Source organism: Rattus norvegicus, chromosome 15, assembly GCF_021556685.1.
Source record: "Rattus norvegicus strain SHRSP/BbbUtx chromosome 15, alternate assembly SHRSP_T2T, whole genome shotgun sequence".
In the NCBI taxonomy this organism is placed as follows: Eukaryota; Metazoa; Chordata; class Mammalia; order Rodentia; family Muridae; genus Rattus; species Rattus norvegicus.
The window spans coordinates 51492170-51519485 of NC_141548.1; the positions used below are offsets into that span (position 1 = coordinate 51492170).

The 27316-nt window shown below is 49.8% G+C and overlaps 1 protein-coding gene across 25 annotated transcripts in view; it reads right to left on the reverse strand.

Annotated features, from left to right (window-relative positions):
- Positions 1–1078: 1078 nt before the first annotated feature.
- Dmtn (dematin actin binding protein) overlaps positions 1079–27316 on the reverse strand; it is a 33256-nt gene continuing 7018 nt past the window's right edge. For 3 of the 25 annotated variants that reach the window (XR_015638104.1, XR_015638103.1, XR_015638101.1), the window contains 14 exons: positions 17111–17280; positions 16831–16905; positions 16144–16299; positions 14944–14988; positions 14491–14590; positions 14098–14154; positions 13670–13822; positions 10962–11086; positions 9920–10025; positions 3368–3432; positions 3162–3210; positions 2761–2826; positions 2420–2500; positions 1079–2287 (listed from right to left, as the gene is read on the reverse strand). Coding sequence is in view for 12 of the 25 variants with exons in the window: in XM_087586191.1 (XP_087442317.1) it covers positions 2174–2287; positions 2420–2500; positions 2761–2826; positions 3009–3016; positions 3162–3210; positions 3368–3432; positions 9920–10025; positions 10962–11086; positions 13670–13822; positions 14098–14154; positions 14491–14590; positions 14944–14988; positions 16144–16299; positions 16831–16905; positions 17111–17128 (1218 nt within the window). In the remaining 13 variants the exon portion in view is untranslated. Of the gene's footprint in view, positions 2288–2419; positions 2501–2760; positions 3017–3161; positions 3211–3367; positions 3433–9919; positions 10026–10961; positions 11087–13669; positions 13823–14097; positions 14155–14490; positions 14591–14943; positions 14989–16143; positions 16300–16830; positions 16906–17110; positions 17299–25241; positions 25565–27316 lie in introns of those variants that run through there. The other 22 variants (XR_015638111.1, XR_015638110.1, XR_015638107.1 and 19 more) reach the window with 16 other exon arrangements.

The following is a 27316-nucleotide window of genomic DNA, read 5'->3' on the forward strand; positions in this document are numbered from 1 at the left end:
TTTGCTTTTTGGCCAACTGGGCCTCTTCCCACATGCAAGCACATCCCCGGTCTTCTTTTTGATCTTCCAATCAAACTGTGCACTCAGGCACACAGCTGCAAGTGGAAGGCTTCACCGAGGCAGTCAGAGTCACCGCCACCTTCCCTGGCTTCGCTTGACCCTCTTGTTCTTCACTAGGTCTCCATTCCTGCTTCCTCTGCTTGGTGCTTAGCAGTCAGCTGACCACCTACTGGTAACATTTTCTATTTAGCTTCCCTGCTGCATAAGCACCTTGGGTCCTAGGGAGGCCAATATATTTGAGATAATCCTCTGAGGCTCCCTCTCAAGTTCCCTCTAACTGAAACACAGGTTTCTGTCTCACAGAGCCCCTGGAAAAGTGGCAAGTAGCACTCTATCTAGGCCAGCCCTTGCTCCTGTGTCCTAGAGAAAGGAAAATCACTATGAGTATTGTCTCTAAGCTCCCTCCCCTTTAGCTCCCATAAAACCTTTCCCAAGGCTTTCTCAACTTGATGTCACCTGTCCCTGTCCCTGTGACTCGGGTTGGTGGCTTATAAAGAAACAAACATGGGTTATCGGTTATCGGTGTTGCTCAGTTGGTAGAGCACACACCTAGCAAGCAAGAAACCCTGGGTTCGATCCCCAGCACTGACTAAACCATAGCTATTGGTGCATTCCAGAACTTATGAGGCAGAGGCAAGAGAGATGGGAAGTTCAACCTCAGATACAAGTTCGAGGCCAGTGTGAGCTACATGAGACAAATAAAACCCACAAATGTGTGGTATATGCCTGTGATCTCAGCACTTGGAAGGCAAACGCTAGATCAGGAGTTCAAGGCCAGCCTTTGCTATGGGAAACCTTATTTCAAACAAAACAACAAAATAGAATAAATGAATACTCAGTTCGGGCTGCTGGCCTAAGTCTATTCTCCCAGCTACTTGATACTGAACCAAGAAGATGGAAACTTCCTGGGCTAAAGAGTGAGAGATCAGGTCCAGCCTAGGCAACTGAGTGAAGAGTCTGTCTCAAAATTAAAAGTTTTCCAAAGAGATAATGCATAGGCATGAATGGAAACAATAGATTTAGGGACCCAGTGCAACCTTTTAATTCCAAGCAGTTACCCCTCCTAGTATGATCTCACACACAGTGGACAGGGAGTGCCGGGGTCTGGGTAAAAACGAAACCCAGATCTGGGCAAAATAGATATATATATATATATGTATAATTATATACATGTACATATGTGGACAGACAGGACTGGAAGTGCAATTAGGTAGGGCAAGGAGTCAGGGAAAGGAAGCAGCAGAGGGTGCCCCAATAAATTACATTCTGTAGAGAGCACAGTAGGAGATGCACAGCAAACGGAGGAGGGACCTGGGAGCCTGAACTCTCAGAGATGCCCCAAGCTAGGTCTCTTAGTCCCATGTAAGGGAGGCTGAGGCCTGGGCTCTGTGGTCCCTGGACAGGTGATAGAAGGGTGCAGTCTATCTGGTTTTGCCTGGAGGCTGGTGGTGGTGAGGCGTCGTGTGAATAGCGTCTCTGCTCTTAGCCAGAGCTTTGAATGAGCTCTGGTCTCGAGCAAGACGTTTGAAGCTTAGGGGTTGCAAAGAACAGGACATATAAGCTAGAGGGAGGATGACCTCCCACCTGGAGGCCCAGGTAGAGCCTGCTTCTGCCAGTTAGAGAAGCATCGGGCCTGAGTGCAGGAAGCTGTCAGGAGTGCAACTGGCTGGAGCCTTTGGGTAGACAGGCACAGGGTCCCAGAGCTGCTGCCTCCCCCTGTACAGGATAGCAGACAGACCTCTCCACTAAACTCCCTTCATTTCTCCTCACTGTCTCCTGGGGACCCTCATGTGGGGTGACAGACAGGAAATGGGTGCAAACATTGACTGTGTGCTGGAGTCTGGACTGGGTTTGGCTAGGCAGTGGAGCCCAGGGAAAAGGTAAGGCCCCCTGGCCCATCGTGGGGAAGGAAGTCCATGCCTCATGACTCTGGGACTGTGCACTTCTTGGCTCTCTCCCTGAGGAGTGGAGCCTGACACTTAGGCCCAGCCTCCTGCTGCTCCCAGCCAGCAGAGGAAGAGGAGTCACTGTGGGGTCTCACAGCCCCAGCTTCAGGGCCTCAAGCAGCAGAAGGAAGGTACTGTCACGGGGACAGGGCGAGCTGGCAGGGATGTCAGAAGAGGGAAGCTTTCTTCTTGAGTTCGTTCCGCTTCCACAGGGCCAGCTTGCCAAACTCCTCAGGAGACATGGCGAAGACCCTAGAGAAGTCCTCTGCTGACAAATGCCTCTGTGGGGACATGGGCAACTGAGTGACTAAGGAGGTAGCCTCTACAGCCTCAAAATCAAAGGCAGTGCCACTGGGTGGCCCCTCCCCCATGCCAAGCTTCTTCTTTCTTTTTTTTTTTTTTTTTTTACATACCTCAAGCCTCATGCGGTCCACACCGGGAGGCAGCTTAGTTCTCCCCTTGTTGGTCACCACCAGCATCTCATAGGGATAGATCTGGAGAGGCAGACAGAGCCCTCTCAGGCTCCTAGTCTCCTGTCCTCATAACCCTCTTGACTCCCTTGATCCCCCTGCAGAGGCCACTGGGATTCATGCCATCTTGCCATTCATCTCCCTCGGCTTCTTCCCTGCTGCCTGCCACCCCCCCCACCCCGACCCCGTCATCTCCAGGAGCACCCTGAGCGCATTCAGCTTGGCGGACTTCACCACCCCCCTGAAGCCCACCCCATTGTGGTGGTCAGGTCCCCTGCCCTCACCTTCTGCTCCAGCACACAGGGCAGGGAGTTCCCCCGATCCATCCTCCCCCTCTGGCCCTCTCCGTTCTGGGGAGACCAAAGCCGCAGTGAGCCAGAGTGGGTCAGGGGGACCTTCTCAACCTTACCCTAGGCGTGCGTCTTCAGTCTTCACCAAGCAATTTGTTGGCCCGAATCCCCCACCCCCACCAGTACCCATGCCTGGCTCTGGTTTCCTGAGCTTCTCCTGCTCCCCTCCAGGGGGCACTCACCTGCAGGCCTAAGGAGATAAAAGCCACAGTTTAGAAATTCAGAAGCAAGGTGAAGACCTTATCTTAAACAAACCACTGTCCACACCGGACAGAAGCTGTCTATAAACTCTGTGGTGGCCCCCATCCCAGAAACGTGTGAGCCCCAGTGCTCACCTGGGCTCCCAGCCTCACTTCCGGATGGGCTGAATTCTGTGGACTGTAGCTAGGAAATGATACAAAGTAATCAGAGGAAGCTGAGGACAGCCTTCAACAGTCAGCCTCCTTTCCTCTGAGGGCTTCCCCATCACCCAAGACCTCCAAGAGCTTGGCCACTGCAAACGCCTCTCCCAAGCAGCCCCTGCTTGGTGGGAAGGCCTTACCCGACTCAGGGTGGTCCTGCCATAGGAAGGAAGGGACGAGGACTTAGACGTTCCCGAATGCAAGGCTGAAAGAGACAAGAGGGCCCAGGGTTAGTCCCTTGACCCTGACAGTCCTTCCTAAGAGGGCTGCCGCTACAGCTTTTCCTGGCCAGAACCCAGCAAGGCTTCCACAGTGAATATGCTGTGGCTTTTGCTGAGGCCATGGCTTCCTTCCTCTCTCACTAGAAGTGAGTCAAAAGCCTAGTGTGAACCCCAGGTGACGTTGAGGCTCATTTCACTTCAGCCACCGTGAAGTGTGAAGTAAGTTCTAGATAAACACATGACAGCTCTAAGTGAAATCTTGAAGGTATGACAGTGGCATCAACAGCAGTCAACTTCTGGCCTTTTGACAGCACAGTTCTGACACAGTATCATCTTAGAACAGTGAATACAGTCAGGATATTTCCCATTTGAGGCTATGTAGCTGCCTCGGTGGGGAAGAGGACTTGCTCTGCAAGTCTAAAGACCTGAGTTTGGAGCCTAGCGCACAGAGCACAGCTATGTGTACCTGTAGCCACAGCACTATGTGGGGTCGAGACAGGGGGATCACTGTCAGGCCAGCTTCCACTTCAGGTAAGGCAGACAGCAACAGTGCAGGACACCCAGTGTCCTCTCCTGGCCTCCACATATGAACACACCTGTATAGTTGTTGGTCTACACCACACACACACACACACACACACACACACACACACACACACACACACACTTCCTGTTTGCATTACCAGAGATCATTTGTAACTTGTGCCTTTTGTAAATCACTAAATTTTTTAACACTAGGAGTTATAATTACAGAGATTAGTTGCAACAAGGTTCTTTGTTTGTTTTTTAAATCCAGGGGTGTATGTAGCCATAGTTGGCCTTGAACTCAAGGTCTACCTGCCTCAGACTGCATCCAAAAACTAACATTCCTTTTTATTTGTTTGTTTGTTTATTTGAGACAGGGTTTCTCTGTGTAACCCTAGCTGTCAGGGAACTCACTTTATAGATCAGATTGGCCTCAAACTCACAAAGACCTTCCTGTCTCCTCAGCCTCCTGAGTGCTGGGATTAAAGGTATTTACCACCACACACAGATAGAAGCTACCATTCTTAGTGTGGGCAAGCCCGAGAACTCCTTTGTCTGTAATTAGTAGAAATGGCTGACATCCTATTGCAGCTCCTTGATGGGCGTTTTGTTAAATGTCCAGTGTAGGTAGGTTCAACACCTTAAGCATCAGTCCTCTAAAGTCTACTAGAAGTTCAGTGCCTGAGAACACAATAGGTCTGGGGAACTCAGCACTTATTCTCAAATAAGTTTAGCATCTCTAAACTGAAAGTTCAAAATCTGAAATCCAGTCTCCTCTGGATTCTGAAGTTCTTCAGTCTTGTTGGTATGGTTCTCAGGCTTGGATTTGGAAGTGTTGGCTTCAGATTTTTCATTTTAGGATTAGGGCGTCTCCAATTTGGTAAAGTTTACTCAAATATCCTAAAATCCAGGAAATGAAACCTCAAATCCTAAGCATTTTGGATAAGGGATGATACACTTGCACAGGAAATGAGCAGCTCTCAGGGTTGGGGATTGGCTCAGGGTTAGTTGCTTGCTGTAAGAACAAAAGAACCTGAGTTCAGATTCCCAGAACCCACTAAGGGGATGAAGGGTAGGGAGCACGAAAGAAAGTCACTGGTTCTCTTCTTTTCTTTTCTTTCTTTTTTTTTTTTTTTTTCCTCTGGAGCTGGGGACCGAACCCAGGGCCTTGCGCTTGCTAGGCAAGTGCTCTACCACTGAGCTAAATCCCCAACCCTAAGTCAGTGGTTCTCATAGTCACCATTCACTGCTGAAGCACATCATGAAGTTGTAATGGTAAGGAACCATTTGGATATTTTGATGGACAATACAAGTACATATAAAAAAATGTTCACTCCAAATCACTTTCAGAATGCGTGCTGGCTGTTTTTATGTCACCTTGACACTACCTAGAGTCACCTGGGAAAGGGGCACCTCAATTGGGAAAATGCTGTCAACAGACTAGCCTGTGGGTTAGCCTGTGGGGCAGGTTCTTGACTGGTGATTGATGTGGGAGGGCTCAGCCCGCTGTGGGTGGTGCTACCCCTATGCAGGTGGTCATGGATCATATAAGAACACAAACCAGGCAAGTCAGGAGAAGCAAGCAGTAAGGAGCACTCCTCCATGGCCTCTGCATCAGTTCCTCTGTCCAGGTTCCTGCCCTGCCCTCCCTGGATGATGTCTTACAAGCTGTAAGACAAAATAAACCCTTTCCTTCCCAAGTTGCTTTTCATCATGGTGTTTTGCCACCGCAATAGAAACTTTAACTAGGGGCAAAATGTTTGTGTTTGAAAGTGTAATGTCGTGACTCTAAACAGTTAAGCCTGATTAGATCTGTCAGGAACCACGCCACACAGGACATATATATCCAGGGTCTTGTGCGGAAGTGATGGTAAGGGGGGCACTTGACTATTTAACTTTACAAAGCCAAAGGGAAGTCACAGAGCTTGTTTCTTTAGCTGAATAGAAGAATCTGGAACACTGAGACTGTATCCACCCCTTGGGATGGTTTGTATTACTTCCGTTCTCCAGGCCTCAACTACAGACTTTATATTCTTTAAAATGTCCTTGGCAAATCTTCCCACCCACCCCAAACCTGAGTCCTGGGCGTTCTTCGTGCATCCTAGCCATGGTTACTTTACTGGTTCTTCAGTTCTGGATGCGCCAGCAAATGCCTATAATTACACTTGAGAGGCAAAGGCAGGAGGACAGAGAGTTCAAGGCCATCCTCAGCAAAATACGAGTTTGAGGCTGGCGTCAGTTACCTAAGATTGAACGTTTAAAGCACAGGGACACAGTGGTGCATGCCTTTAATCCCAGTATTTTGCAGGCAGGGGTTTGGAGGCATACCTCTAACCAATCAAACAAACAAAAACAACAGCCTCCTACCAAGCAAAACAAAACAAAACAAAACAAAACAAAACAGCAAATAAATTCCCAGACATACTGTATCTCCTTATTCCAGTCTTCTACACCCTTCCAAAGAGCTATGCCCTGGAGACTGTTGCCTGGCACTACAGTCCCTCAGCACCTTCCTTACCAAACACTAGCAGCAGACCAGCCCATACTTCCTCTCTTACTTAACATCACCACAAAGCAAAGACCTTGCAATATTCCCACCAAGCAGTCTAGCCTCTGGCTCAGGTGCCCTGGCCCTTCCCTCAGTGATGGAGCTGCCTCCAAAACACAGGGCTTCATTTCCTGCCCTGCTCCTCAGTGTAGATTTTCCTTTTCTAAAGACCGGGTGTCACCTTGTAGCCCTTGAACACATGACTCATTACTGAGCATGCCAGCTAAGGCACTCATGTTCTGCAGGCCTAGTTACCCAGTTTCCCTTTCCTTTCTCCGTGGATAACCTTACTTTCTTTTCCCATTTCCTACACATATTAGCTGCAGGCCCTCTAACTTCTGGCTTGCCAAACTCGGTTCCCAACCATTTGCTCTACATGGATAAAGCCCTGACACCTCTCCCTTATCCGCCCTTCTAACAGCTCATAGGATTCACTTCAGTGGATTTGATCTGAGCAATTCTCAGACCTATCCCATCTTCTCTGAACCCAAAAATATGTATTATTGTTAGGATATGGTTTCAGCATATTGCAAAGCTTCAAAAATTATGCGGAGTTAAGAAGGTAGGAGCAGGGCCAGAGAGATGGCTCAAGGGGTAAAGGCAAAGGCCTTGAAACCCTGACAATGCAAATTTGATCCTTTACATAGAAGTAGAAAAAAATAGAACTGATTCTACAAAGTTTTTCTCTGATATCTACCTGCAACACACATATAGTATACACATAAACACACACTGACACACACAGACACACACACATGCACGCACACACGCATGCATCCACTAAAACCTTTTTAAAAGGTAGGAACTTGGAACTAGAGAGATGGCTGCTCTTCTGGAGACCCCCAATTCAGTTCCCAGCACCCACACTGCAGCTCACAATTATGTAGTCCTAGGGAAATCTTATACCCTATTCTAGCCTCTGTGCATTTGTGCAGTGCACAGACATACATGCAGACAAAACACCCATAAATAAAACAAATAATTTTTTAACAGGGTCTCATTATGTCACTCGAGATGACTTGGAACTCCCTACTAGGTCATTGTGGCTTTGAACTCTCAAAGATCTGCCTTTGTCTGCTTCAAAGCACCAGAATTCATGGTTAATGGTGTGCACCACCAAATCAGGCGCTGATAGTTTTGTTTGTTTGTTTGTTTAAATGGCTTATTTCCTTTTATTATATGTGCATTAGTGTTCTGCCTGTTATTCAGGAGGAATTGTCTCAGGGCTAAGGGCAAACCCTATGTGAGCTGACATTTGGTTGTGGGAATTGAACTTGGGTCCTCTGGAAGAGGAGCCAGTGCTCTTAACTGCTGAACCATCTCTCCAGCCGTGCTCTAAAAGGTTAGTATTTTGAAACAGGGTCTACTAAGTTGTAGGCTAGACTCAGACTCACTCTGAGCCTTGGTAGACCTTAATAACTAACTTTCTTTCTTTCTTTCTTTCTTTCTTTCTTTCTTTCTTTCTTTCTTTCTTTCTTTCTTTCTCTTTCTTTCTTTCTTTCTCCTCTCTCCTTCCCTCCTTCCCTCCCTCTCTCCCTCCTTTCCTCCCTCTCTCCTTTCCTCCCTTTCTTTCTTTTGTTTTTGAGACAGGATCTCTATGTAGCCCTGGCTGTCCTGGAGCTCTCTATGTAGGACAGGCTGGTCTTGAACTCACAGAGATCCACCTGCCTCTGCCTACAATTACTGGGATTAAATGTATGCACCACTATGCTCAGATGCCTTAAATGTTCAATTCTTTTGCTTCAGTCTTCCGAGCAGCTCAGATTACAGGCCTGGTCCACAGGCCTGGCCAGGTATTTCCATACAGAGGTAGAAGCCTGACTAATATGTCCAGCTACAAGCCAGTTTGGAAGATTGTTTCCAGAGAAGACCTGTAACTCTCTCCATATCTTGCTTCCTTTTTGCAATGAAACCTTGCAGTTCCTTGAATCTGGGATTCTAGTTTCATTTCTAGTAAACCTACATTTTTGTTATTGTTGTTTTAGAGATAGGGTCTGTGGTATTTTAATAAGAATCATCTCCTCACAGGTCCCATGTATTTGAATGCTTAGTCACCAGAGAGTGGCTCTGTTGAAAAGGATTAGGATTAGGAGGTGTGGCCTTGTTGGAGGAAGTATGTCACTGGCTTTGAGGTTTCAAAAGCCCATGCCAGGCCTAGGCTTTCTCTTTCTCTGCCTTTGGATCAGGATGTAGCTCTCAGCCACTGCTCCAAGTGTCATGAGGGCCGCCATGTTCCCTGCTATGGTGATAATGGACTAAGCCTCTGAAAATGTAAGCAAGCCCCAATTAAATGCTTTCTTTTATCAGTCACTTTGCTCATGGTGTCTTTCACAGCAACACAACAGTGACTAAAACAGGGTCTTCCCCCCCCCCAGACCAGGCTAGACTCTCCCCCCACCCCCAGCCCAGGCTAGACTCCTGGTTCTGGTATTAGACTTGTGCCACTGTCCCAGCTTTGGTGTCTTGCTTTGACCAATAGAATGCAAAAATAGTGATGTGTCATGGCTTCCAAGGTCAGGTTTTAAGAGTTCTAATGCTCTCTCTGGGTGTGCTTAGCTCTGTCCCTCTATCTCCAGCTACCAGGCTCTAGAGAAGTCCAGGCTAGTTGGGGTTGCTCAAAGGCCCAGAACTCAAGGCCCCTTCACCCATTTCTCTGCCTCACCGCATGCTTCTCAGTGCCCATGCTCTCTGAGCTGCCACACTAGTTCAAGCTCCCAGCCTCTGCTACTATGCTGTTTCTGACATTTGCAAGGACCTTCTGCACCATTTGTTTGCTTCTTCTAAACTTAGGGGAGGCTGGAGAGGTGGCTCACTGATAAATTCATTGGCTGTTGTTCTAGAGGACCTGGTTCAATTCCCAGCACCCACTGGTAGCTCACAATTGTCTGTAACTCCCGGGGATCTGACACGCTCATACTGACACATGCAGGCAAAACACCAATGCACATGAAATAAATAAATAAATAATTTTAAAAAAATACTTAGGGGAGCCTACCAAGCCTTCTCACTGGCCTTTCAAAGTATTCACTGATATTCTGTCCCCTCACCTCCCACACTGCTCCAAAAGCCAGGTAGATTTACATGTCACTTCCCCCTGGCTGGAAGAAATGGCTGTATTTTTCATGCCTAATGTCCCTTAGTAAGTGTCCATTAAGTGAAGTCAGGACTCTCACCCTGATCTCTATCTGTTCTGGCTGTCAGCCCATATTCTTGCCCTAAAGGAGTACACATGTGGGCCTCACACCCAGACTGAATCTTAAAAGATTCAGTATAGACTAAAGTATAATGGTTCAATAGACACACACACACACACACACACACACACACACACACACACACACACACACCCCACACCCACCCCTGGCCAGATGACCCGGAGCCTACTCCACAGCACTCACAGGTATGGAAGGGTGTCCGGTCAGGCAGAGAGCGCGTTTTCCTCCGGATGGGCAATGACTTTTCCATCTCTTCTTTCAAGATCATCTTTCCCAAGTTGGAAGTAACCTGTTTGGGGGTGGAAGAGAATGGTGCCAAATCTAAGACAACAGCTTCCCATCTCTGAAAAGTACAAATTTGGGGTTCAATCCTGGAGGATTAGGGATGGCTTTCCCTGGTGACTAGTCCACTCCTGGAGCCCAGTGATTTCACTGGACACTCAAGCGCATTAGGTTTTGCTGAAGATGCTCAGTGGTACCCTTCCACAGATGCTTCTCTACTCTGGGTCACCAGGGCAAGAGCCTCTCTTGACAACCTCTGGATCAGCCTGCTGAACCTGGTGCCGGTGCACCCTCTTTTCCCTGTGCTTTGGATCTGAATGTCCAGGAGCACTGTTCCAAAAGCAGCCCAAAGCCCAGGAATCCTGGTTCAAGTGTAGCCATTTCTATGCCACTAGTCTTTGAGTCTGGCTATGGGGCCAGAGTGTTTTTCACTTAGATGGCATGAGGGTGGTGAGGGGTAGAGAGGGGCAAGGTGCTACAATGTGGGATGATGTCACAGGTGAGGCAGGTACAAGATAGAATGAGGCCTGTCATTGGATGAGAAGGAAGGATGGGCGGGAGAAAAGTTTGAAGGAAAAGGAGGAGACTATAATGGAAAGGAGGAAGAGAGGAGGGACTGCAGAGAAACCACCAAGGAGACAACATGGAGGCTGACGTTAAGACTCCACGCTGCACCTTACAGGTTGTTATGAATGTTCTTAAGGGATGGATGTGTACTGGGCTTTGTATGTTTAGGTGGGCAATTATATCTTATCAATTGGGTCAAAGGTTATTGTGTCATGTGCAGATTTAAGTGGAAGAGAGTGTGCAGCAGCTAGAAGACACTGAGTCGACATGGAGTTGGGATGTGTGTTTCTGGCAGATATCTTGGGGCACTGCAGTGCCAGACCTAGTGGGGATAAAAGACAGCATTTTATTTTTTATATTTTTACAACAACACTACCTTACTGAGTTCCTCTTTCTGCCGCTCCCTGATGGCCTTAATCTCCTCTTCAGAGTCATCATCTTCCTCCTCCTCCTCTTCCTCTGCGCCCTTTCGAGATGCCTTCCGCTTCCTCCATTCTGTCTCTAGGAGATAGAGGCCCCAGAGTCAATGTGGCCACTCAGCTACTGGCTTCTCCAGCTTGTGGAACAGGGCTGGACTGTGAAGAGAACACTACAAAGTTTTCTCCCTCCCTCCCTTTCTCCCTCCCTTCGTTCCTCTCTCTCTCTCTCTCTCTCTCTCTCTCTCTCTTAGAGACAGGGTTTCTCTGTGTAGCCCTGGCTGTCCTGGAACTCACTCTGTAGACCAGGCTAGCCTCAAATTCAGAGATCTGTGGCCTCTTCCTCCCAAGTGCACCTCTACCTGGTTAAACCCTTTTTATTTTGTACTTAATCAAAGAACAGTGCACAATCTTAACCACTGAGCCATCTCTCTAGCTCCCTTTCATTACTCAGTCACTTAACAGACAACTCTCAAGCTTCTGCTATAGCCGAACCCTGTGATAGGGGATTTGGGAAATGAGGGGCCTTGGTCTCCAGATCCCGGGCTACACAGAGAACCTGTCTTGCAAACCCAAAACAAAATAACACAAAAGAAACAGAAGTTACAAAAACTGAGGCAGGGTCTTGCAATGTTGCCCATGCTAGCCTTGAACTCCTGAGCTCAGCAGCAGCTCTGCCTCAGGCTCCCACCTAGCTGGGGTACTGTTATGTGCTGCTCTGCTTAGAACTACAAATTCTTTAAAAACAGACAGACAGGGGTTGGGGATTTGGCTCAGTGGTAGAGCGCTTGCCTAGGAAGCGCAAGGCCCTGGGTTCGGTCCCCAGCTCCGGAAAAAAAAAAAAAAAGTAAAAACAGACAGACAGACAGACAGACAGACAAAAAGTACTGGGCTGGAGAGATGCCTCATCATTTAATAGCATTGGCTGCTCTTGCAGAGGACCTGGGTTCAGTTCCCAGCACCCACACAGCAGCTCACAACTGTCTCTAACTCTAGTTCCAGGAGAGCTGACACTCTTTTTTGGCCTCCCTGAGCACTAGATACATACATACATACATACACACACAGACACACACAGACACAGACACAGACACACACACACACACACACACACACACAGGAAAACACTCATACACATAAATTAGAAATAAATCTTTTGGAGTTGGGGATTTAGCTCAGTGGTAGAGCTCTTGCCTAGCAAGTGCAAGGCCCTGGGTTCGGACCTCAGCTCCGAAAAAAAGAAAAAAGAAAAAAGAAAGAAAGAAAGAAAAAAAGAAAGAAAGAAATCTTTTTTTAAGATTACAAAAAACAAACAAAAAGTAGGAGGCTGGAGAGATGGCTCAGCAGTTAAGAGCAATAATTGTTCTTCCAGAGGTCCTGAGTTCAATTCCCAGCAACCATATGACAGCTCACAACTGTAAGTTCAATTCCAGAAGATCTGGCACCCTCACAGAAACATAGAGGCAGAACATCAATATACATAAAAGAATTAAATCTTAAACAAACAAACAAACAAACAAACAAACACAACAGAGTACAGAGCTGAGAGGGCATGTGACTTAGTGCTAGATATGTGATTAACGTGTAGAAGGCCCAGGACAGTTATAAGTGTAACAATGCAAGTAACATTAATAACAAGACAGTAAAGGGGTTGGGGATTTAGCTCAGCGGTAGAGCGCTTGCCTAGCGAGCACAAGGCCCTGGGTTCGGTCCCCAGCTCTGAAAAAAGGAAAAAAGAGAAAAACAAACAAACAAACAAAAAAACAAGACAGTAAAAATAAACAAACTGGATAAGAAACACATATTTAAATTCCCTAAGGCCAAGACCCTTCTCTCATTTATTTCTCTCTTTTCCAAATCTCCTACCACATGGTCTGGCTACAGCGGAAGCTTGAGAGATGTCTGTTAAGTGACTGAGTAAATGGGAGCTGGAACAATGGCTCAGTGGTTAAGGCCAAGCACTGTTCTTCCAGAGGATCTGAGTTCCATTTGCAACCTACATGGGGTGCTTCACAACCCCCTGTAACTTCAGCCCCAGAGTGACCCTTTGCCTTGGGCCTCCTGGGCACTGCACTTTCACACACATATCCACCCCCACACATGTACACATGTACATATAGTTCAAATAAAATAAAACCTAAAAGGGGTTGGGGATTTAGCTCAGTGGTAGAGCGCTTGCCTAGCAAGCGCAAGGCCCTGGGTTCTGAAAAAAAAGAAAAGAAAAAAAAAATAAAATAAAACCTAAAAAAGTAATAATGAATACCAGGCATGGTGGGACAAGCCTTTAACCTCAGCACTCCGGAAGCAGAGGCAGGTGATTTCTGAGTTTGGGTCTACAAAGTGAGTTCCGGGACAGCCAGGGCCATTACATGGGAAACCTTGACTTGAAAAACCAAATGATGATGATGATGTTGATGATGGGGATGTTGATGGTGATGATGATGATGATTGTAAGCAAGTAGGGAAGAAATGATGGACAGGCCGTGCACGGCAACACAAAGAGATACAGGGGGGAGGTAAAATATGAACTGTCAAATGAGGAAGGTATAAAAGACAGAGAGAGAAGTAATAGGCCGTGGGGTGGGCTAGAACTGGGTTCACAGGACCAAGAAAGAGTATCGAATGAGGATCCTGGCCTCTTTCTTCTCCTTTTCCCAGTTTTTCCTACCCACAACAGCCAGCGACGGGGGACACGGCCAATAGTCAGTCTCTATCTTGGCTGGCTGGTTGGGATCAGGGGGCTGTGCTGCTGGGAACTTGGATGACTCAATGATGAGGTCCTCGATGAGGTGCTTGCTCTGAGGGCTGCCTCCCACCGATTCTGCAGATAGATCCAGGGTCAGTTCACACACCACCCACCTCTGCTAACGGAACAGCAGCCAGTCAGTTTGGCCCCACCCTCAGCTCCTGCTCCCTCACCTTCCTTCATACCCACGAGAACTCTGCTGTAGTGGTGGGCAGGACACATAAAAGAGCATGGGGCCTCACAGGGAGAAGTTGTTCGCCCATCCTTCTCCGGCTCTCAAGCACAGGGCCCAGAACCGCCCCACCAGTGTGTGCTAGGAAAAGTACCCAGGAAGTCAGGAGAACCCTCACCTCTCTGCTTGTAGATGGGTGGCTTCTTGTAGATGTTGGAATCCGGGCGGGTAGTCTCTGAGAGACAGAACAAGAGAGGATGAGAAAGGGGGACATGATGACAGGGGATGGTGGCTCCAGGGACAAAATGGAGGTAAACAGAATGGGGCCATGAGCAAGACAGCTTGAACCATGCCTCAGGAAGGCGGGGACTTTCTGCACTTTTCTGGGTTGGTGAGAAGGAAGAGATAGTAAGGCCACTGTCACTGTTAGTTGTGCCTGGCATCCTCGTAACATAGGGTCCAGCTAGATCTAGACCCAAAGAGTAGGGACTGAGAGTAATGGGTCTGGAGGCTCTGAAGGAAAACTGAAGTCCCAAGGAAGGAAGGTAGCTAGGTTGACAACAAAACATACCAGGGTGGTGGAAATGGGGCAGGCTGGTCCTGGGGGTTCCTGTGGTCCTTGGTGTTGAAGCCTGAGAGATGATTCCAAGTGTCCGGCTCTCCGCCCACACCTATGCAGAAGTACACAGCTGGTAGCCATACCCCTTCCCACTCCCGTGTACACGCATGGATTTACCTCGTCACCTTTCCCATTCTCCTACACCAGCAGCCCTACATCCCAACCCCAGGTCAATGTCATGGCAGAGGAAGCACATTCAAGGACTCCATCTGCCTGCTCAGGGTGCCTACCCAGAGAGAAAGGGTTAAAAGAGGCCCTGGGTCAGACAGACAGATGAGTTGGCCAGGGACCAGCCAGCCAGGATTTGCTGACTCTATCATCCCCTGGACTTTGCTGGACTGAGGCTGGGCATGTTGGGGGAGGGGAGCTGAGGGCCCAAACAAAACAGAACTAAAGTCAACTGACCTCTGGAGAAGGTGGTGGGGATGTGGATTTGGGTGACAGTGAGCACTGTGAACAGAGAGAATGATCAGAGTCATAGGTACAAGGGTTAAACACTAGACTCTCAGAGGAACCATTTCACCCCCATCTACCCACCTTCCACTACTTTCCTAGCCAACCCTCTTCCTCTGGAGTCCCTGCTGCTCTCTGCCCAGTGTTCTCTCTGTCTTTCCATGTGAAGCTCCAATCTGGGGGCAGTGTGCCTTATGTCCCGAACTAAGTATGAACCTGACTGCAGAGCAAGACAAGGAATGGAGGGGCCAAAGCAACAAAACAGGTCCAGGGGAATCAGCTCTCCTGAGTCACTTGGTACTCAAGTTTTCCAGTCTGACAGCTGTTCTCCAATATGGTTGCTTTCTCTTCCTAAAACTCAGATTGCATTGTTTTAATGTTTACTTTGTGTGAATATGGGTATTCACATACTGAGGCACATGTATGGAGGTCAGAGGATAGTTTTCAAGGGTCAGTTCTTTCCTTCTACCGTTGATTCTGGAGATCCCACTTAAGTCCTTGGGCTTACATGCATCCAAGTGATTTTACCTGCTGAGCTACCTCACCAGCTCATGCCTTAACTTACTTACTTTTCTCTCTTTCTCTCTCTCTCTCTCTCTCTCTCTCTCTCTCTCTCTCTCTCTCTCTCTCTCTCTCTTAACAGGGTTTCACTATGTAGCCTTTTGCCTGGCCTGGAGCCCACCACTCACCACGCAGACCAGGCTGGCTTCCAGTCCTAGAGATCTGCCTGTCTTTGCCTCTGCATACTGGGATTAAAGGTGAGCACCACCATGACCACGACCCTTTCTTGAAGATAGGTAACAAAGCTCCTGACCAAGCACTGCCCCATATAATTCCCTCTGAGGTGCATAAGAACCACCACTTCTATGTGACAGAAGGGCAAACTGAGGCTACAATGTTTCACCACTCCCTCAGTTAGAATTTCCGGAGTTCCTTCTCCTTTCCCCGCCTCTCCTTGTTGCTACTGTTCAGCTGTAGCTGCACCTGCTATTTTCGGCCCACACCTCAGTCTTCAGCCTGCTGCTCACTCTGCCCAAACAAGTGCTTACTCCTGTGCATAGTCTGTTTCAGCCTCGAAGAAGGACTTCAGGGAGGATCCCCACTCCTTGCTCACCCAACTCCCCTCAGCCTGCACAAATGACCCCTTCCTACCTCCCGACTTCTGGGAAGCTCTACGTGTTCCAGGAGGGAATAGGTAAAATGGGGCTCGTAGATCATGAGGTCAGGTCTCTCAATGTCCAGGATGGCCTTGTCCTTGGGGATGGCGGCCAGGTCTTTGTAGCCCAACACCTGGTTGTCCATCTTGGCCTGAAGGGAAATGGTCCAAATGGAAGAGTTCCCCAATAGCATCACTAGGGCACTGGACTCACTGGCTGGACTTGGTTATCAGGAAAACATGCTAGACGTCAATTCTCATGTTAACAGCTCTATTCTGTTCCTTCTAGGGACCTAGAATGAGAGCTTATTTTAATTTTTGAGACAGCATTTCATACAGTCAAGGCTTGCCCCGACATCTCTCTGTAGCTGTATCTGGACTTGAACTTCCTATTATTTTCACTTCCCAAAGGCTGTGACTATAGGCTTGCCTCACTCATCAAGCTCTCTCTGGAAGGTCTCTAAAAAAAAAGTTCTTTGCCTCTGAGGCTCTTTGCAACTACACCAGCCCTTTCCAAGGCAGCAGGAAGCCTCCGCTGGGATCTCTGGGTCTTTCCACCTGCAAGAGTTCACAGGACCTCCCTCCATGTGGGAGTGGAGAAATTGGGGGTGGGGGTGGGAGTAAAGGGGATCCGCCCCTCCCTCCTCCCAGCTGAGGTGCAGGTGGCCAACGTAAGTACTCACCACGATGTTGGAGGGAGAGCCGGGTACACTGGAGTCTCTGGAGGAGCTGACGCTCCCCGGGGAGGTAAGAGGTTGCTGGAGAGAGCGAGAAGGTGGCGGAGTGGGCATGCGCATGGGTGCGAGGGTGTGGGAGTGGGTCTTGCCCTAGGCCTCAGGGTGGGGTGGGATGGGAAAACCCGGAGTGCTGCGCGGAGGTGGCCACCAGGTGGCGCCGGCGACTCCGGAGCTGACCTGGGAGAGCAGCGGTCCCCCACCCTGGCCCGGGGTGCAACCCGCTCACCTTCTGCAGACGTTCCATGCGGCAGCCACTGGCCGGCCGCTCCCTCGGAAGCCGGTGCGCACGTGGAGAGGACAGACGTCAGGCTCGGCCCGGCTCCTGCAGCGAGGGCTTCACAACGCTCTGTGGTGTCCTCATCCCTTGGGCCTCTCTGCGCTGTTGACCGCGGGTGGCTGGAAGGACAGTGAGCCCTAGTAAGAGCGTTAGGGTGCACAGGGTTCAGCACCAGGGAGTTGTGCGTGTATGTGGCCAGGCGGCGGCTGCATGAATCGGCTGCACTTGTTTTTTAAGCCATTGTTCTCTGGCTTCAGAGGAAATGACGGCAGGGGTCAGCTGGCATACCAGGGTGGACAGGCTTCTATATCCTCAAGCTTGTCACCCTTGCCCTGGCCCTGCTCTGGTCCGGGCCCTCTCCCAATCGGTGCCGGCCCCTCCCACTCCAGCCTCTGGTTTCACTCCCCATAGTTTGCTCAGCCAAATCTTCTTTATTTTCCCCAGAAGGTTAACAAGGGGACACTGAGTCATTAGTTAAGACTCGAAGCATAGGGAGCCAGAGGGCCGAGGAAGAAAAGCCCATGGGGGTCGGGTGGGGTGGTGAAGCCATGGCCATGACCTAGCACGACTGCTCGTCCTCCAAAGCTAAGGCACTTGACTTTTCTCTGTTCCCTACCGGTAGGCAGTATGCTGTGTAGACACTAAAGTACCTCTGGGGCCTGGGCTATAAAATACCACAGAGTGCCCAGAGCATTCTCAGGGGCTGTCGCAGTGCTCTATGAGTGTCCGGTGGCCCCCTTTTACACCGTCTGTCCTGAGGAATTTAAGCCAGTTTATGTATTAGGTGATGGCCACAGCCCATGCCCTCTCCTTGGTCACTCCCTCAACTCTCCTTCTTTCTCTCTCCTCCCAACACTCAGCCACAGACTGAGGAGAGCTGTGTCCCCAAGGGGAAAGAGGAGGATCATGTGGTGGCTTCAAATAGGACCTCTCAAGCTAGGGTGCTTTAAGTCACTTAAGCCTTAAGCAGTGACTACTACTCCTCTGTGAGGGCTTGGGTAATCATTTACACTCTGCACACGCTAACATCCTAGCACTTGGGAGGCTGAGGCAGGAGGACTGCTTTGAATTCCAGGCCAATATGGGTTCCATAGAGAGTTCCAATCAGCTTGAATTATAGTGTGAAACCTTGTCTAAAAAAATGAAGTGAGAGGTGGCAACAGTTTCTTGTCATGGGCTGCTCAGACAAGCCAATAGTATTCATTTACTTATTTTTATTTATCTTTATGTGTATGGGTGTGTGGCCACCACATGCATGCCTGCTGTTCGTGGAGGCCAGAAGAGGGAGGGCATCAGATCCCCTTGAACTGGAGTTACATATGAGTGGCCATGTGAATGTTAGGAACCAAACCTGGATCCTCTGAAAGAGCAGGCTCTTAACTACCGAGCTGTCTCTCCAGCCCCAAAGAGTGGGTAAGTTAGGGCACATGCGGTGAGTGAAACATTCTCTATTCTATGTAGAGGGAAAGCTATCAATAGTACTTCTATGTCCCCAGGGATTAGTCAATTTAGGGGGCTTTCTGTAGCCAGTCATGAAAGAATGAAGTCCCTGCTTTGTTTCTCTCTTTCTGAGGACAAAGCCATGTCCTTTTAAGTCACCCCACCTCTCCTCACAGGGTTGCACTGTACAGCCCTGGCTAACCTCAAATTCTCAATCCTTCTACCTCAGGCCCAGGCTTCCATATGCTGGGATAAGAGGCCTGTATCACTATGGCCTCCCAATCTTTTTCACCTGCACCTTACCTCAACCATTCTGCTGCCCTCATGCCATCACGCCAGTCAGCAGTCCTTATCCCACTTCCAAACCTCAGCCCACATCTACTCACCTCTGCCCACCCTTTGGCCTCCTCATGCTACCTCATCCTCCTAGATCTTTGTGGAGGCCGTTGCCATCCTGTTCTAGTTGCCTTTTGCTAGTGCTAACTTGGCTGAACTTTGCAGAGAAGGTGATATTTAATGCTAGATGCCATTCTCCAGGAGTAGTGTGCTTTTCTCCCTGAAATGAGCTGGCTAACTGACTTCCAGAGGGCAACTGCAATTCCCCAGCTGCCACTGATGAACACATTCACATTCTGTACTGGATACTTTGTGTGTGCACTCTTGAAATGCTGGAGCTTGAATTTAGTGCGCTCTTCTCCTGAGCTACAGACTTTTTTGTTTTTGTTTTTTTGAGACAGGGTTCAGTTGATCAGGGTGGCTTTGAACCACTCTCTAATCGGTGTAGGCCTTTTAGCTTGTGACCTTTTCCTGCTTCAGATCTCAAAGAGCTGCACTGGGTACTGAATGCTAGATACAGGTAAACACTACACAAAGATTATTCTAATTCGTTCTTACAAGTCCTGCAGGGTAGACCAATTTCACAGGTGAGGAAACCAAGGTCTGGGGAGATAAGGACCAGTCCAAGGTCAACTATATCAAGTTAAATGCCTTTGGCATGGCATGGTGCAGTGTCTGCCCAGTAATGTGCCATGCAAGCCTTTTTAGAGTTCTAGAACCAGAGGCCAGGTGTGGTGCTCCCAGCACTCAGGACACAGAGACAGGCAGATTTCTGAGTATGAAGCCAGCCTGCTCTACAAAATGAGTTCTGTAGCCAGAGTTACAGAAAGAAACCTTGTCTTGAAAAAACAAAGCAAACAATTCTAGAACCAAGGCATCAGACAGCCAGGAGGAATGTGGAGCTTGTGGTAACTAACAGGCTTCTCATTCTAAAGCCTCACACTTCTCCAGCCTTCTTATTGCTGATTTTGAAATGCTTTAACTAGGTATCTGATGAGCAAAATGCAATATGCTGTGGTACACACTGAAGAGCTGTCAGTGTTCTCTCACTAGGCTCTGAATTTTACTCTGCTAATAGCCATTGTCACAAAGTCTATACCTATAGCTTAGTCCTAGAGGTGAACACTTATCCCTCTATTTGCCCATGTACCACCTAGGAGTATGCTTCTGACTTATCCCCCCACCCACGCTGGGGCATCTCTTCCCCATTGAACACAGAAACAAGCTTTGTGCTGAGCCTCTTGAAGAACAGCATGGTGAGCAAAGGACTGATTCAGGCCCCTCCAGGAAGAGAACTTGCTTGTAGATAAGTTCTATGCAAAGTGGAGAGGTACATACCCCAGATAAGGCAGTGGGGCTACAGAAAGTCAAGAGAGAGGTATGCTGGGGGAATGGAGAAGTTTCCTGTTGGAGGCCTTAAAGCAGTGGTTCTCAACCCTCCTAATGCTTCCTAAATAGACCCTTTAATACAGTTCCACCAGTTGTGGTGACTCAAACTATAAAATTACTTTTGGGCTGGAGAGATGGCTCTGTGGTTAGGAACACTGACTGCTTTTCCAGAGGTCCTAAGTTCAAATTCCAGCAACCCCATGGTGGCTCACAACCATCTGTAATGGGATCTGATGCCCTCTTCAGGTGTGTCTGAAAAACGGCTACTGTGTACTCTTATAAATAAAATAAATAAATATTTTAAAAATATTTTTGTTGCTACTTCATAACTGTAATTTTGCTATTATGAATTGTGGTGTAAATATCTGATATTCAGATGGTCTTAGGTGACCCCTGTGAAAGGGTCGTTTGACCCCCAAAAGGGGCTCATGACCCACAGACCTAGAGGGAGGAGTCTAAATGTGAGGTTGCTAGCAGGGAAAGTCAGAGTGTCTTCCCAGGACCCACCTTGGGGGGGGTGAATGAAGAGGGTTTAGTACATCACATGAACTATGGAATAAATGCCAAAGGGAAGGGAAGGAGGGCAGAGGGACGAGAAGGCCAGCAAAGCCAGAGGCCAGCACCGGGGAGGAAGTGAGGCAGCTCTTGGAGAAGTGAGAGAAGGTGAGAGAAGTGTGTACACGGGAGGAATGGGAGGCTCTAGCTAAAGCCTTGGGCTTGAAGCTGCAGCAGGGAAAAAAGAATTGTCAGCACCCAGGCAGAGGACAGGCTCTGGAGAAGGCACTTGCTTCTCAATGAGAAGGGGAAGGGCAGCGAGTTGGGTAGTAGCCAGTCAGAGGGTCTCTCTATTTTACCAGGAAGGTGCAGGGGAGCTGTAACGGGCACTCTGGAAAGCAGAAGCGAAGGCTGACAGGAGGAATAGTGCTCTAGCACCTCACCTGGGACACCGGGGAGCAGTGGCTGCCCGTCAGAGCAAAGAGTCCCAGGGGATGTGGCCAGATAGGAAACCCACGGTTACATGGGAACAAGCTCTAGCATCCTTACACTCAGGAACATGATTCCAAACACCAGTGGGCAGAGTTATATAATAGTCAGTGTTTACACACTATCATGATCGATTTGACGTTCTTGCCTTTCACCTTCACCCTGACATCTCAGTCCTGTGAACTGTTCCCGCAGGTTTGTAGAGTGGGAAACTGAGACTTGAGTAAGTACTGGGTCAAGGATGCATTTAAGCTCACTGACCACAGTGCCACTTCAAGTTGAGTTACTGAGCTCCTCTGTCCCCTCCCCTCTCAGGTCCTCCACAGCTGGCCCCTGCCTGAGGTGCCCCAAAGCACTAGGGTGTCTCCCCAGGCTCTGTCCGGGATCTGAATCCCCGTGTGTATCAGAGCTCACAGACTTTTGGGGAAGTGCCAATGGCACAACCTTACCGGGGTGGGGACATTTGCGTTTGAATGAAAGGTTTTTGGCTGTGAGTTCTTTGTTGGTTTGTTTGTTTTAGTTAAGGTCTCTCTCCGAATCCCAGGCTGGTCTCCAAATACATAATCCTAACCTAGGATGACCTTGAACTGCACCTCTGGAATGCGGACACCTACGGCACTACTTAACTTGGCTTCACGTGGTGTGGGGATCAGCCCAGGGGCTTCATGCAGGCAAGGCACTTGGCTAAGCTACAACCCCAGGTTATGAATAAGGCTCTTGCTGGGGACATTTGAGGCTGTCAGAAGGTCAACAGGGGAAAACTTTTTTTTTAGAGTGGAAGATGAGAAAGGAAAGATGGATGTGGGCGGAAAGGAGGTGTGTGGAGAGGGAGGGTGATTTCTCAGCTTCTGTTAAGTCACACAGCACAGGCATCTGCCTACGGAGCCCACGTGGAGTCCCCTCATCCAAGCTAATCTCTCACTTTCCTCCTCCAGACCTGACCCCTCTCCCGTGCTCAGGCACAGTCCCGCTTACTTCATTCAGTACACCCCCCAAGTCCTGTAACCTCTGTGGGCACAGACAAAAAGGGCAGCTGCAGCAGGGAGGGAAGGGGAAAGAAGGGAAGGCACCACAGCGGAAGCAAGTCCAGGTGTCGGAAGACCCTTGAACCTCCCAGGCTCAGGTCAATAGCCAGCAGGCTTCCCGTCCTTCCATCTCAGCCGCACCCACCTTCAGCTGGGCGCCCCAGCCTTATCTGAGCCACCAGCCAGGCCCCACCTCAAACCACCCACCCTCTCATCTCCACAGCAACCAGAGCTTTGCAGCTCCCCAGGATGTGGGTGATAAGACTTGTCGGCCCACTGGGATAGCCAGGTTCGCACCCACCCATCCCAGGTCTATTGTTTCAGGCCGGGATGGATCCAGATTAAGCGTTTTGGACTTGTAGAAATGAAATGTACAGGGGTTGGGGATTTAGCTCAGTGGTAGAGCGCTTGCCTAGGAAGCGCAAGGCCTTGGGTTCGGTCCCCAGCTCCGAAAAAAAAGAACCAAAAAAGAAAAAAAGAAATGAAATGTACAAAACTCAACAGGCAGATAGATCCACCATCTCAGGTGGTGTCTGGTCCAGCCCTTGCTCCCATCCTAAGTCAGTCCTGCTTTGTCTTTGCTGGTGCCTGTGCTGGGTTATTCATATAGGCGGGCTGCTTAACACATTGGCATTTTGCTCACTTATGGATGAGAACAAAAAGGACTAAGAGATGAGCTTACCCAAGGCCACCCAAAGGAAGGCAAGCTGGGTGGAATTCCACGCATGCTGTGTTTAAGCCAAAGGAATTTCCTGTGCTTTCCAGTGCATCCCCAAAGATCCTGTTTTAATTTGAACTTGGACCTCTCTGCCTCTCACCTGACCTGTACAGCAGGAGCTGGGAGTCGGGATTGGGTGAGGTTAGAGGATCTGCTGGCCCGGGAACAACTGAGCATCATCAAGCCCTGCTGGAGAGGTCATAGACAGTATAGGAATTCACCAAGCCTGCCCTGCAGGCTACATCAGGCAGGCAGGCAGGAGGGCTGTTCCCTGTCTCTTTCTTTCTTCCTGCCTTCCGTTTTCCTTCTTCTCTTCTCCCTCTCCCCCTCCCCCTCCCAGCCCCACTTGCACAGTTGCTGTGGCAACAACTCAATGCCAGAAATAAAGACAGGCTCCAGCTAGGTCACCCATTCCCAAAACAGCATCCTAGGGTGGGAGAAGGGTGGTGTAGTCAATAGGGCGGGGACTGGGCGCTCACTACAATGAATGTGTGTATTGTAGGGTGGGGTGAGACACAGGACAGCAGGGTTTGGGCCTGCTGAGGCCAGTGGCTCACCAAAAGCCTTAAGTCAAGTTTACCATTGGCCTTTCTTCAAGTCAACAAGGCCCTGTTACTTTCTCCTCTCTCAATCTCTCTCTCTCTCTCATGCGATGGTCTCTGAACCTTTCCCTATTGCTTTGGATTGGGCATTCCTAATGACACCTAAAGACCGAATGACACCTGTCACACGGAACAAGATCAGGCAGCTTCAGAAGAGAGTAATGGAGTCCATCTCTCCATGACAACAGATATGCCTGAGCTCATCCCAGTTTTTCTTAGGTTCCCCTCTTGACTGAGTCGATGGCCATTTTTGCACACTCTCCTCAGAAGAGGTAAGTTCCTCCTTTCTAGGTCCCTGGGCCCCTCAGCCTTGCTTGTCCAAACATATTCCTGTTCAGTCCTGAGAGACAGCTGGATTGGCAGATCTGGAGAGGGGAGGAAACTCCCACCCTACATCCTGATTTCAGAATTCAGAAGATGTCTCCATTCCACTCTCCTCACACATGAGCTCTGAAAGCTCTGTGAACATCGCCCACCAGTGGATAGATGCTCTCCCAGCCCCAGAAAGGCCAACAAGACTCCCAGGAGCATACAGAAGGCAGAAGAGCTCTGCCCAACACATGGCTGCTGACAGAACCGCACATGGGTGCATACAGGGACTCTGCAGCCAGCCCTCCTTGCCAGAGCACTCGCCTACTCTCCCTGCCAGACCCCCACACAATGACACATGATGCTAAGGACACCTACTTGCACCTACCCACTGGCCCTCCGTTATCTATGCTCACAGCTCCCTGTCGTGGTCTGCTGAACCATCCCTGTCGTGAGCATGTGGACCCCAATACTCCCAGTGCCCTCGCCAGACCTATCCCCTGGGGGCTTTCCCTCATAACTCCCATAGCACCACTGCCTTGCTTGTCTTAGACCTACAGCCTGGCAACCAGTCTTCTGGGAGGAGACACACAGGTGTGCCTGCCCAGCAAGTGAGTGCTGTGTGTCTAGTGCTGGGAAAGGAAAATCCCTTAGGACCCCAAGGCTCTCCTCCTCTGTTCAGCACCCAGTCTCTCTCAGTACACTAGCTTCTGGCAGGTAGAAAGCCTGGCGGGCGAGCACTGCAGTCACACCCTGCTACACAGCCTCATTCTTCATTGAATCCCTACCCCAACCTGACCGACCTCAGCTGGGAGGGGCTCTAGAGTGGGCTGTAAACCAGCAGCTTTGGGTTCCTCACTGCTACTCCGGAGGGCACCTGGCCTGGTGGGAGGAAAGCTGGTAAAGATGTCTTGCATCATTCAGCAAACAGCTAACAGCTCCCTGGGCTGACTGTGCCCCATGACCCCACCCCTTGATTCTGGCCACAGAAGCTAGGGTAGGCAAGGTGGAGGACCCATGAAAGGGGGTCCTGGAGGCCGCATGGACTCTGCATCGCAATAGCCTAGGTCCTTCCCCCCAAATAAGAAGGGAGTTGATAAGGTCAAACCCAGCTGAGCTCCTCATCTGGTCACCTAGGCCTATTCTCTCACTGACCATTTTCCAAAGCTGACCCTGTCCTAGAGCCCCTGATATCACCCAAAACCATGCGCCAGATCCAGAGGTATAGCCCAAAATACCTACAGAAAGAAAAAGAGCCAAGAGACCCTGCCACCTACCTCCTCCCAGACAGTGGGGCCCAGGCTCTCTGAAGCCCCAAGAGGCAAAGGGCCTAGGCCCTGGTCCACGGGTTTTCGGCGTTTTCTCAGGAATCTAGGTAAGAGGCAGCTCCTCCAGGAACCCAGCCGCGCTTTAGCAAAGCACAAAATAACAGGAAGAAAGCTGGCTTAGGGTGGGTGGGTGGGGTGGGAACTGGCAAAGGAGAGGAGCTGGTCTCTGCTCAGCGGTCTGATCTCCCTTCTGAACCCCCACCCCTTTCACCAGTACCCTGCTGCTCTGCAAGCCACCAGCTTGGGTTCCCGGAGCTGGGGAGTCCGCGTCTGGTATCTGGTGGGCGGGCAGGACGAGCGGTCGCTGGGCGGGCGGGCCCCTCCCCACCAACAACTGATAGTGGCCAGCCCCAGGGCGTGTGTGTGTGTGTGTGTGTGTGTGTGTGTGTGTGTGTGTGTGTGTGTGTGTGTGTGTTGTGTTGTGTTTGGGTGTATGCTGGTCCAGTTCACCTCAGCTGCTGCTGCAGCTGATCCATTTCAAACAAGGGGCTCATTAGCTGGCATCATGACGAAGCAGAATTGGCCGCGCTGCGTTTTCACCCTTTCCCACACCCGGCTCTTGAATATCCACAGCCCCTCCAGCAGAGTTCGAGTTAGCGGCTGTAACTAATAACTGAGGAGAGCTATGCCCATCCAGCTCTCCGGGCACCTGCAATTCAAACCCATTCAAAATGCTCCACCATCTTCCAGAAGCAATTGGGAGGCTCTGTGGGAAATCCCACCTCTGGGTTGGGGAACAGCAGGGGTACCAGAATTGACCATCCAAGCATTAACCCTCCCCTGAGGAGGAGAGATGGAAGGATGTAAGGAACCGGGTCTTAAATACATAAGATACAGATTGAATTTTCTGTAACCTTGATCCCCTGGGAACAGCAGTAGAGGCCAGTGGAGAGAATGAAGGACCTGACTTTTCTCCAGAAAAGCTGTTTTTGAAAAGCACGCTTCCTACCAGATGGCATCCATTCTACCACAAAAAGTAAAAAAGGCATGCCTTCTCTCTGTGGCAAAACTTCAACCATTCCAGGCCTCCAACGCTGGCTTTGGGGTGCATCTAGAAAGCCTAGACCCTAACCCCTATTAGCACTGACTGGCCTTCTCCCCACCTCCACTTCGGCTGCAGACTTGCCTACCTAGGCAGCCTTGCCGTTGCCCTGGTAACCACTGCCCACAGCCAGTCAGCTGATGATATCAGCAGCTATTGGGGCAAAGCTAGGATCTGGAGAGGGGGCTCTGGGGTTTCTGAATGGAAAAATCTCAGGGGGAGGGGCTTGAAGGAGACAGGTAAGACTAGGACCTTGGCGGCCTTCTTCAAAGAAAAGAGGACTGGAGGAGACAGGAAGGGAAGGGTGTATCTGGATTAGCAGAGGACAGAGACGACTGTAACCTGAAGGTGGCTCGGACAGGAGAAGAAAAAAACGAAAGGCAGGTAGCTGAGTGGCCGAGAAAGGGGGAAGGAGGGTGTGGAATCCAGGCTTAGCTGCTGGGGTGCAGTCACGATGGGCCCTGTGGAAGGTGCAGGAAAAAAAAAACCAAAAAAACAACAAAGCCTGGACTGGGGGAGGGACATCCAGTCCCATGAGGAAAAGGCCAGGAGAGCTGCATGGGGTATACCTTTAAGGTAGGAAGGGGACACAGCCTTGGAGGAGGAGCTACCAGTCCTTTTCCACAGCTAATTCTGGCCTCAGCCTAGACTCTCAGTTTGTCCCTTCAATCCCCCACACCCTTGCTGCCCTAGTCTGGGACTGAAAGAGTGGTGGGGAGGGAGGCCCACTCCTAAGAATTCCCCACCCCTCCGGGAGACCGAGGACCCAGGGATCTGACACTCAGTCCTGCAGATTCCTGACTTTGCTCCGCCTTGTTGCCTAGTTCCCTCCTCCCTTGATTACCAGCCCCTTGCAGACCCCACCCCAGGAGACATGTTTTCCAGTGGAAGGGTCCAGAGGTACGCAGGGAAGGAGATGATGTCAGAAAGGGCGGCTGGAGACAGGAGGAGCATAGAATAAGGTGGGTTACAAGCCCTGGGT